The following is an 11,872-nucleotide window of genomic DNA, read 5'->3' on the forward strand; positions in this document are numbered from 1 at the left end:
CTTCCTTTTCCCCTCTTCCTCCCCCCCTCCTCCTCTTCATTACTCCCCTCCCTCTCCATCTTCTTCCTCCTCTTCCTACAACCTGTTGTGTCTTGCTCCTCTCAGCTGATCTCAGGTCTGTGTAGACCTTTTCCTCCTCTTCTCTCCCCTTCCTCCTCACCCCCTCCCTCTCCCTCCTCTTCCGCCCTCCCTCTCCCTCCTCACCCCCTCCCTATCCCTCCTCCTCCCCCTCCTTCTCCCTCCTCCTCCGCCCTCCCTCTCCCTCCTCACCCCCTCCCTATCCCTCCTCCTCCCCCTCCTTCTCCCTCCTCCTCCGCCCTCCCCTCCCTCCTCCTCCCTCTCCCTCCCTCCTCACCCCCTCCCTATCCCTCCTCCTCCCTCGCCCTCCCCCTCCCTCCTCACCCACTCCCTATCCCTCCTCCCTCCCCCTCACGTCCCTCTCCTCCTCCTCCTCAGTCCTCTCCTGGTTCTCCGCAGCTCAGCCGCGGCTCATCCTGTGTGTGTTTCCCGGCTCCGGACAGCCTCAGACCGGGCAGCGAGCCCCGCGGTGATTCGGTGGAGCGATGCCCGCCGCAGAGAGCTCCACTCCGGCTGCGCTCCTCTCGACTCCGGCCTTCTTCGCAGGACTTTCAGCTCGGAGGAGGACGTGAACTTTTCCCTGGACGCGGCGCCGGGTTTAAATGTCCGCGGCCGCCCGCGGCAGAGGTTTTTGCGGGCTTTCAGACACTTTTTGCGTGTTGTTTTCGCCCTGCGGTTCGTGCTGCGTTCACGGACTCGCGGAGGTTTCCCACACTTCTGGAATTCGACGCCAGAAGCTGAAACGTCCGGGTCCGTGAACGCACCAGGTAGCCGCAGCTAGCCTGTTAGCTCGTTTTAAAGAATAAAATACCTTCTTTTTTACGTTTTTGCCCTTAAAAGAGCAGAAAGAGGCACCGGGCGGAACGGACTCGGGCTGGGGGAGCGGGACCGCACCGCCGCCCTCAGCTACACACTTTCTGGGCCATTTTCAGTCCGTTTTTCTCCGTTTCTGCTCCACAAAGTGCATCCAACTCGGGCTGAGTCCGCGGCGGCCGAACATGCCGCGGCTCGGCCGGGGGGACGCAGCGGAGCCGCCGGGGGACGGGGCGGACGACCTGGGGGCGAGCGACGAGCTCATCGCCTTTAAAGACGAAGGGGAGCAGGAGGAGGACAAGAGGGGCGCGGCGGGGGGTCGAGACCTGGACGATGTCAAGTCCTCGCTGGTCAACGAGTCCGAGACCAACAACAGCGGCTCCGCGGCGGAGGTGAGTGGGACCCGGGGCTGACCGGGGGGGATGACTGCTGGGGCTCCTCCGGCGGGGTTGAAGCTCCTCAGGTGGGGTTTCTCCTGCGGGACTCCTCCTCCATCGGGGTTCCCCTGGCGGGGCTCCTTCATCAAGACGCCTCCAGTGGGGTCCTGCCGGGGGGTTCCTTTATTGGGGCTCCTCTGGGGGAGGGTCTCCTCCATCGAGGTGCCCCAGCAAGGCTTCTTCCATTGGGGTACTGACCAGATGATTGTGTGTCCTGCAGGCCGACCACCGGAGCAGAGCCGGGTCGGTACTGGAGGGCAGAACGGGTCACAACCAGGTGCTTCACCAAGGTACCAGACACCTGGATCTCTGTTCATTTACTGACTCTTCTTCTAGTTGATCCATTCACTGATCAATCGATCAGACGGGCGAATCCTTCGTTCAGAAGTTTAGTACTTGGCAGGTTTCAGATTTTAATCATTGCTGGATTCTTTCCGTTGGATGGTGGGTCAGGGTTTCAGACTGGGTGCTGGTGCTGCAGCAGTTAGTGTCAGACGTGTGATTCCCGATGAGTCCCTCTGCACATTCGTCCCTCTGCACATTCGTCCCTCTGCACATTGGTCCCTCTGCACATTGGTCCCTCTGCCAGATCCAGGCATCGTTGTCTATTCAGGCCTTGTTCACAAGACAACGTTTTCAAAATGATGGCTGTTTCCATGGAATCGGCAGAAACACTGAAAACGATGTCATTTTCATGTTGGGCCACTAGTTGGTGCTGTTGTTACCTATAGTACATAAGCCACCCACACACACACACACACACACACACACACACACACACACACACACACACACACATACACACACACACACACACACACACACAGCAGAGAACAATGAGCTCTAAACATGAACACTGGGAGAACATTCTAGTGGACAGACCACCAAGTTGGATTGTTATTACTGTGACTGTCAAAATAAAAGTACCAGGTCCCAGGAGAATATGGACTGGGGGTCATGACACCCCGGAGGATCTTTGTTCTGATTGGCTCTACTGAGCATGTGCAGAACTACGGTCATGGTGACCAGGACGAGGATGAAGACCAGGACCAGGATGAGGACCAGGGCCCCGATGAGGACCAGGACCAGGATGAGGGGACATGACAGCTCCTGCTGTCTACAGCAAGACGAAGCCCAAACCTTTTTCAAAAAGCCATGTTTTCCCCTCGTTTCTATAGAAACGGAGCATTTTCAAAAAGTTCCACCATGGGAGCAATTTTCAAATAGTTGTGTTTTCAGTTGCTCCGTCGTGTGACCGGCGCCTTTAGACTGGACCGTGTCAGACTCCTGTTGGCTGTTTGCACGTTCCACCTTTAATAACTCGTCGGAGCGTTTTAATGTTTCTGTTACTATAGAACTGGAGCTTCTCCTTCTGGTTCTCAGCCGGAGAGTTTCAGGTGAACACACAAGACAAACGTTTCACCAGAGCCCAATGTCTCCACTGACTGTATTTATTACACATTAAGTCGTTCAAGTCCGGTGAATAACTTGTGATGGTCCAAAGAGGTGAGGTGACTCAAAACTGAGAAATCATGTAGATTTCACAACCGCGGAACAATAAATGTGTTAAAAGTTGTTCTGCAGCTGGACGTCGATCAAACCTGGAAAGTTACTGATTCCTTCAGGTGTTCCAACTTTTCCATATATATATATATATATACACACTTTTTTTTTTTTACATTGTTAATTTATTTTGGGTGGTTTTTAATTGTAGATTTTTTTAGACATTTTCTTCACTTATTTTATAATTTTTTTGTACATTCTTCATGGTTTTATCCAAATATTTACATTTTATTAATTACATTTTTCTGAACAGTCAGATTTTTTTTTACAGATCAGTTTAAATTTTATATCAAGTCTTGATTTCAAGTTCATTTCTTTGCATTCTTTTTTTTTTTCTTTTCAAAATTTCAGATTTTTAAAGTCCAGCCTACGATGAGGTTTATATCATCACTGTTTGTTTGGTTTTTTTCACAGGAAACATTTTAAATTTCATGGGTAAATATGACTAACTTACGGTTAAATCCAGAGTTTGTTTCTCATCGGTTCAGTTAAAATTTTCAGTTCCATTCTGGGTAACATACTTGTTGAAATTTTGAGATATTGATGTTAAGATATGAACGTCTGATGATGATTATGAAGTGGAGGATGATGATGATGATGATGATGATGATGATCTTGTCTCTCAGCTCTGAGGAAGCAGCAGCATGGAGGACTCCTCCAGCCGTCTCCGTACCTCAGTTATCCGTTCTTCATGATCCCGGACATCGCCAATCTCTGTGGTCCGTACGGAGCGCTGGCGGCGGGCGGGCGCACGGTGAGACCACACACACACACACACACACACACACACACACACACACACACACACACACACACACACACACACACACACACACACACACACACACACACACACACACACACACAATGCTGAGGACAGTTTATAAGTATATATGATTCACTCTGATTGAACTGTGATTTGATATTCTGATTGTGTGATGGAAGGTATTGTGACACTGCTGCTCTGCTAAACTCAACTCATCCTGCTGCTCTGCTAAACTCAACTCATCCTGCTGCTCTGCTAAACCTCGGAATGCTGCTTTAATAGCCCTGCTAATGCTGCTATGCTAGCTGACGCTTTGCTAACCCTCCTTCAGCGTAAACATAAATAGTTCAGGCGAAGTGACGGCAGAGTTTAGGTTTGAGGTTTGAAAGTGCTTCACCATCTTATCTCGCATCACACCTCCTCTCAAGTAGTAGTACTCTCTTCATCCTCCTTCTACACACACACACACACACACACACACACACACACACACACTCTCTCTCTCTCAGAGGCCCGAGGAAGCTCCGACCGGGAGATTTAACTGGATCCAGCTGTTAGAAATACCAGACGACACAGATTCAGTCCATTACTGAGGGAGGGATTCAGTAACTGAGATGAGTGGGGAGAAAGTTATTGGACTACACACACACACGCACGCACACACACACACACACACACACACACACACACACACTCACACACTCACAAGCCATGATTTTGAAGCTTCCCGTCACTCCTCTATTCTCCCACACTGCCGATCGAGTGATTTCTGGCCCACATTTCGTCCCGTAGCTTCGTTACTCGGCGCCACTGAGTGGAATCGAATCGCGCTGCAGCGCCTCTGAGAAGCTCCCTTTTTCATTTGTCCATCACCACAGAAACCTGGAGAGGTTTCCTCCATCAGGGCTCAGAAAAGGATTGACTTGACTGTTATAAAAAGTCCTGATGTGTCTGCTGACATCTATTCAGTGGAGTCCAAAGTTAGAACTCTGTAGGCATGAAAACTTTTCCTGCGGCGCTTTAATGCACCAGAAACAGGATCTGGGAACAAGTTGTCAGTATATTGGAGGAGGAGCTTCTGGAGCTCCGACACAGCCCCGACAGCCTCCATGGTTGTGTATTTGGTTGCCATGGTTGCCACATGGCAGCACTACGACATCGATGTTTCAGAGTCTCCGAACGTTGAGCGAGCGTTTTCACATTCGTGTGTGTGTGTGTGTGTGTGTGTGTGTGTGTGTGTGTGTGTGTGTGTGTGTGTGTGTGTGTGTGTGTGTGTGTGTGTGTGTGTGTGTGTGTGTGTGTGTGTGTGTGTGTGTGTGTGTGTGTGTGTGTGTGTGTGTGTGTGTGTGTGTGTGTGTGTGTGTAGTATCTTCCCTTTCAGTGGCCTCTGCTCGACCTGCCGGGGACATCAGCTATGAGAGACACAACTGCGACACACCTGGTAACACACACACACACACACTCTGCTATAGTTCCTCTCTGCCTGCAGGGGGCATCACAGCTCTACTTTAATATTGTTAAACGATTACATTTTAGACAGTCAGCTTCATGTGAGTGATTGTTCATTATCATCAACACATTTAAATACAGATAATCATTTATAAGTGGAATTTGGTGTGTGTGTGTGTGTGTGTGTGTGTGTGTGTGTGTGTGTGTGTGTGTGTGTGTGTGTGTGTGTGTGTGTTGCAGTCCAACAATGTTCCGGTGGTGCAGCACCCTCATGTGACCCACCTCCACCCGCTGCTCTCCTACAGCCCTGAGGCCTTCTCCCCCCAGAGGGCGTCGCCCGGCTTCTCGCCTGACGCAGGTCAGTATCACCTGTCCAATCACCGGCCCCGCCCAGGAACGCAAGCCCCGCCCAGGAACACAAGCCCCGCCTACAAACAACAAGCCCCGCCCAGGAACACAAGCCCCGCCTACAAACAACAAGCCCCGCCCAGGAACACAAGCCCCACCTACAAACAACAAGCCCCGCCTACAAACAACAAGCCTCGCCTACACACACCTACACTACTGCAAGCCCCGCACACAGAAACAATCTCGGGTTGTGACCACACCCCAAATCAAAAGCCACGTCCCTCATCTGCAACCACACAGCAAGCCCCACCCACATACCCCATCTCAGGTGATGACCACACCCCGCCCACATGGCAGAACTCCCTCTATTAAGTGTCCCTGCTACCAAACGACAAGCCATGCATACATATCTGATCTCCCACGGAGTGGCCACGCCCCCACAACATGAGCCCCGCCTATATACAGGAAATCAATTCACCCTACAATCCAGGACGACGCTTCTGAGACATAAGCTCCGCCCACATGGTGTGTGTGTGTGTGTGTGTGTGTGTGTGTGTGTGTGTGTGTGTGTGTGTGTGTGTGTGTGTGTGTGTGTGTGTTGCAGGTGTGTCAAGGTCGCCGCACGCCGCCTGTTACCCGGTGTCTCCTGGAGGCGTGGCTCAGATCGCTCACCCTCTGTCATGGCTGTGAGTAAAACAAACATACACTTTCATGGATGTTAAACACACACACACACACACACACACACACACACACACAGAGCTGTGAACATGTGTGTGTCTCACAGGCAGGGTCAGTCCATTTACCCGCTCCCAGGAGGATTGTCTCCCGCAGCTCTCGCCATGAACGCATCCGTTTCCAGGTGAGTCCCATTCGAGAGACTCGACCACTCAGTGAGAGTAATCAGATTACCAGCAGCTCCGAGCTCGTCCTGTCTGATGTTCTGCCAACAGTCTGATGGCGGGCGGCTACCCGTCACGCCTAGTGACGCCACCGCGCTCGTCTCTCCCCGCGACCGCCACTGGTTGCTCCGTGGTGGTTAAACAGGAGCCTGGAGAGTGCAGCGGTCAGCCGGCGGGGTAACACACACACACACACACACACACACACGTCCAGGGGCCTCGTTTATAAAGGTTCCTGAAGCACAAAACAGGTCCTGAAAGATACGTACGCCACTTCCCACACAAAGTTTGTGATCTATAAAAATAAACTTTGCTGGAGAACGTTGGTACCGGTACGCAAACTTAGACCCTTGAGCAGGACATTCTGGAGACGGGAACCTGCAGCGCTGATGGTGAGGTGGAGAATTGAACCAGATTCACTTCATACATTTAATATCTTCAAAGTCAGACTTTCAGATCGACGTAATCATAAAGAGCCAAGCTGCAGAGTTCTAGATGTTTCTTTAGTGGAACATTACTGCTGAATCAGCAGATCCATGTTCATCGGTCCTAGATTCATCTTCACATGATCCAGAGCTGATCGAAGTGATTGATTATCAGTGGTGACAAAGTGAGTAACAATCACTCTCATTTCACAGTAAACACATAAATACACAGTCGTGAGTAAAGCTGCAGTGATACTCTGGTGTTGAGCCCAAAACTCTGAGGACGTTCCAGCTGCTTTTAGTAGGATTTACTGCTATAAGGTACAAATATACTAAACTGTATGTACACGGTAACAATATACTAAACTATATACACAGTAACAATATACTAAGCTGTATGTACGCGGTAACAATATACTAAACTCTATGTACAAGGTAACAATATACTAAACTGTATGTACACAGTAACAATATACTAAACTGTATGTACACGGTAACAATATACTAAACCGTATGTACACGGTAACAATATACTAAACTCTATGTACAAGGTAACAATATACTAAACTGTATGTACACAGTAACAATATACTAAACTGTATGTACACAGTAACAATATACTAAACTGTATGTACACGGTAACAATATACTAAACTGTATGTACACAGTAACAATATACTAAACTGTATGTACACGGTAACAATATACTAAACCGTATGTACACAGTAACAATATACTAAACTGTATATACAGTAACAATATACTAAACTGTATGTACACAGTAACGATATAATAAACTGTATATACACAGTAACAATATACTAAACTGTATGTACACAGTAACAATATACTAAACTATGTACACAGTAACAACTAAAGTGAGTCTCAGGGAAAAGAAACTGCAGTTGAGAAGATTTACCAACGGTTCCATGTAAAATAAAGAACTTATAGATTTGTTATTGATATTTTATTATTATACATACCTGATACAGTATATTTAGTATATTTTTACGTTTTGGCTGTAAATCCTGATAAAAGCGGCTCGCGGTACGGTCATGAGCTGTGGACGCTCTGCTGCTGCAGACAGACGACCTCCTCCACCCTCCTCCACCCTCCTCCTCCACCTCCAGTGACTGAGGATAAAACACAAAGTCCACTGAGTCTTTTCACCGTCCCTCTTCAAATATTTAATTTAGACATTAAATAAACAGATAAAACTGAACTTTATCAGTCTGCTGTGTCTCCAACTAAATGTCTCCTTCCTCTACGACACTCTGACACACGGTGGCGTCACTCTCCTCCATGAGGTCACTCTCCTCCATGATGTCACTCTCCTTTGACAACCATGATGTCACTCTCCTCCATGATGTCACTCTCCCCCATGATGTCACTCTCCCCATGATGTCACTCATCTCGATTATGTCACTCTCCTCCATGATGTCACTCTCCATGATGTCACTCTCCTCTGACCCCCATGATGTCACTCTCCTCCATGATGTCACTCTCCTCTGACAACCATGATGTCACTCTCCCCATGATGTCACTCTCCTCCATGATGTCACTCTCCTTTGACAACTATGATGTCACTCTCCTCCATGATGTCACTCTCCTCTGACAACCATGATGTCACTCTCCTCCATGATGTCACTCTCCTCTGACAACCATGATGTCACTCTCCCCATGATGTCACTCTCCTCCATGATGTCACTCTCCACCATGATGTCACTCTCCTCCATGATGTCACTCATCTCGATGATGTCATTCTCTTCCATGATGTCACTCCCCCCCATGATGTCACTCTCCTCCATGATGTCACTCTCCTCTGGCCTCCACCTTCAGATCAGCCTCTTCTCCTCCACCTCTACAGTCACTGATCTCTCTCACTCTCTCACTATTTCCATCTGTGACGACGAGCTGCTGATGACTGTTTTTTTCTTTTATTAGTGATTCCACTACTGTGACACCAGATGAGATCGTCTCCTGACCTCCACCTCCTCCATCACTATTTCTTTCTCCATGAAATTCTTTTTCTTCGTCTTTTCTTTCAGGATTTAGTGTCAAATGCCGGCGATCGACAGGCTGATTGAGATGTAAAAATATTGACGAGGCACTTTGCATCGACCATTTATGGTAGAAAGTGGGCGTGTTGAGGGCGGGGCCTGAACGGTCACCTTCCAGGTGGACTGGATCTAGAAAAGGGAAGTGTGTGCAGATGTGCGTACGGTTTTATTCATCAAAAACAGTTTGCCGCACGCCATTTTCTGCTTTTGGGCGCACAAACATCTTTAGTAGGAAACCTAGACAAGGTTTTATATATATATATATATATATGATGAGGCCCTGAGCGGTCATGGTGACACTCGCTCTGTAACCCCCCGCAGAAAGATGATGGTCAACATGCAGCAGAAGCAGAGGGAGGCGGAGGAAGAGCAGGAGGAGGAGGAGGAGAAGAGAAAGCCGCACATCAAGAAGCCACTGAACGCCTTCATGCTCTACATGAGGGAGGAGCGAGGGAGGGTGGTGTCAGAGTGCAACGTGAAGGAGAGCGCCACCATCAACCAGATCCTGGGACAGAGGGTAGTGTGTGTGTGTGTGTGTGTGTGTGTGTGTGTGTGTGTGTTACTGTATTATGGTGTGTGTGTTAATGTGTGTGCGTGTTACTGTGTTAATGTGTGTGTGTGTGTGTGTGTGTGTATGTTACTGTGTTAATGTGTGTGTGTGTGTTCCTGTGTTAATGTGTGTGTGTTACTGTGTTAATGTGTGTGTGTTACTGTGTTAACGTGTGTGTGTGTGTGTTAATGTGTGTGTGTGTCCACAGTGGCACTCGCTGACGAAGGAGGAACAGGCCAAATATTACGAACTCGCTCGTAAAGAGCGACTCATTCACTCCAAGCTGTACCCGGGGTGGTCGGCGAGGGACAACTATGTGAGTGTTTTACACACACACACACACACACACACACACACACACACACACACACACACACACACACACACACACACACACACACACACACACTGACCTGGTATGTCTCTCCAGGGGAAGAAGAAAAAGAGGAAGAGGATGAGGAGTCAGACTGAGCTGGACGGTGAGTCTAAACTGTTTACTCAGCAAGTATTTTCTGCAGCGTGTGAAAATAAAACTCAATCATCACAAATAACTCACCTCCAATGTCCAGGAAGAGGAATTACAACAGCAATCTTCTTACTTCCTGTCTGTTTCTTCTTACTTCCTGTCTGTTTCTTCTTACTTCCTGTCTGTTTCTTCTTACTTCCTGTCTGTTTCTTCTTACTTCCTGTCTGTTTCTTCTTGCTTCCTGTCTGTTTCTTCCTATTTCCTGTCTGTTCTTTCTTGTTTGCTCATTACTTCCTGTTTCCTCACATGACTTCCAGTCTCCACCTCAGCCATGGCGCCTGCTCATGACTTCCCGGTGCAGCTGAAGAGGCCACACCTCCCGGTCGACTACACGCTGCACGCCGCTCCCGCCCGTCCTCCCATCACGCAGCCGCCTGTCGTCTCCCACCTCACCCACACCCACCTGTCTCAGGCCAGCCCCGCCTCATCCCTGGACTCCCCGGCCACGCCCACCACGGCGCTGGCCTCCCCTGCTGCCCCGGCGCCGACCCACACCGAACACACGCACTCCTCGCCGTTCGGACCCATGTCACCATACGGCGAGCAACTGCAGCCACTGTCGCTCACAACCAAACCCCACCGGACGGCCCCGCCCCTGAGACCGCCCCCCTCCTCCTCGCCGCACGCCGCCTCCTCCAGGACCCCACCTCCCCCTCCCCCGCCGTTCCTGGTCCCGCCACCTACTTCCATCCACCAATCAGCAGCGAGCTCCCACAGTGCCTTACCTCAGCCGCTGTCTCTGAGAAGAGCCGATCGGCAGTGAGGATGTAACCCCGCCCCTTTTTCTACTCGTTTTATAGCCCAACTCCAGTTTGTACGAGAAGACGTGTCATTGGTCAATATTTGACTCCGTCTGTGTGGCCTTTTCCAGAACTTTCCTCGTTCCGACAGTAGAATCTATTTTCTCCACTCTGTTAATAAAAGTTCACTTCTGACTGCAGCTTGAGTCCGTCTGTCTGCAAAACATCCACTTTTAATAATCATTCACGCTTTTTCACCACTTTTGTTTCGACTCATTGTTCTCACTGGTTGGTTTCAATTGATTTTTCAGATGCGAGTTTGACTACTGAGGGCAGCGATATTATATTTCCATTTCCTCATTTAGCCTCTGTTTCCTGTCTGTTTCTATACGTTTCTTCCCGTTTCCTGTCAGTTTCTATACTTTTCTTCCCGTTTCCTGTCTGTTTCTTCCTGTCAGTTTCTACATGTTTCTTCCCGTTTCCTCTCTGTTTCTTCCTGTTTCCTGTCAGTTTCTACATGTTTCTTCCTGTTTCCTGTCAGTTTCTATACGTTTCTTCCCGTTTCCTGTCTGTTTCTTCCTGTTTCCTGTCAGTTTCTACATGTTTCTTCCCGTTTCCTCTCTGTTTCTTCCTGTTTCCTGTCAGTTTCTACATGTTTCTTCCTGTTTCCTGTCAGTTTCTATACGTTTCTTCCCGTTTCCTGTCTGTTTCTTCCTGTTTCCTGTCAGTTTCAACATGTTTCTTCCTGTTTCCTGTCAGTTTCTATACGTTTCTTCCCGTTTCCTGTCTGTTTTTACACGTTTCTTCCCGTTTCCTGTCTGTTTTTACACGTTTTTTCCTGTTTCCTGTCAGTTTCTACATGTTTCTTCCTGTTAGTTTCTATTCAATTCAATTCAATTCAATTTTATTTGTAAAGCGCTAAATCACATCAACAAACATCTCAAAGCGCTCTTACAATGATAGAGTACAACAGGACCCAACTAAACCCTTCCAAAGCAAGCAGGTGTAACAAGCAACAGTGGCCAGGAAAAACTCCCTCGCATGGAGAGAAGTTCAAGAACTCCCTCTTCAGGAAGAAACCGTGGGGCGGACCCTAGACTCTGGAAGGACGGCCATCCGCCTTGACCGGTTGGGGGGAGAAGTACATGGGATAGGACAGGGAGAGAGAGGAAAAGAAGAGGGAGAGAGAGAGTGGCAGACAGGCCAGATAAGTAC

The 11,872-nt window shown here is 48.9% G+C and overlaps 1 protein-coding gene across 1 annotated transcript; it reads left to right on the forward strand.

Moving 5' to 3' along the window:
- Positions 1–454: 454 nt before the first annotated feature.
- On the forward strand, positions 455–10,856 carry LOC308117536 (transcription factor 7-like 2). Its single transcript, XM_080476466.1, has 12 exons — positions 455–1,283; positions 1,549–1,618; positions 3,518–3,645; positions 5,024–5,098; positions 5,347–5,464; positions 6,059–6,140; positions 6,242–6,316; positions 6,408–6,533; positions 9,163–9,358; positions 9,600–9,707; positions 9,822–9,870; positions 10,175–10,856. The coding sequence occupies exons 1-12, from the start codon at positions 1,077–1,079 to the stop codon at positions 10,678–10,680; spliced, it is 1,740 nt and encodes a 579-aa protein (XP_080332592.1). The 5' UTR covers positions 455–1,076; the 3' UTR covers positions 10,681–10,856.
- The last annotated feature ends 1,016 nt before the right edge of the window (positions 10,857–11,872 follow it).

Source organism: Lipophrys pholis (genome assembly GCF_963383615.2).
Source record: "Lipophrys pholis genome assembly, chromosome: 12".
Taxonomy (NCBI): Eukaryota; Metazoa; Chordata; class Actinopteri; order Blenniiformes; family Blenniidae; genus Lipophrys; species Lipophrys pholis.

Bases quoted from the DNA above. Each gene is read 5' to 3' on its own strand.
- LOC308117536 (XM_080476466.1), top strand. From the start codon at position 1,077: ATGCCGCGGCTCGGCCGGGGGGACGCAGCGGAGCCGCCGGGGGACGGG. The intron at 6,534-9,162 runs GTAACACACACA...AACCCCCCGCAG, and splicing joins TGCAGCGGTCAGCCGGCGGG to AAAGATGATGGTCAACATGC. The intron at 9,871-10,174 runs GTGAGTCTAAAC...CATGACTTCCAG, and splicing joins GAGTCAGACTGAGCTGGACG to TCTCCACCTCAGCCATGGCG.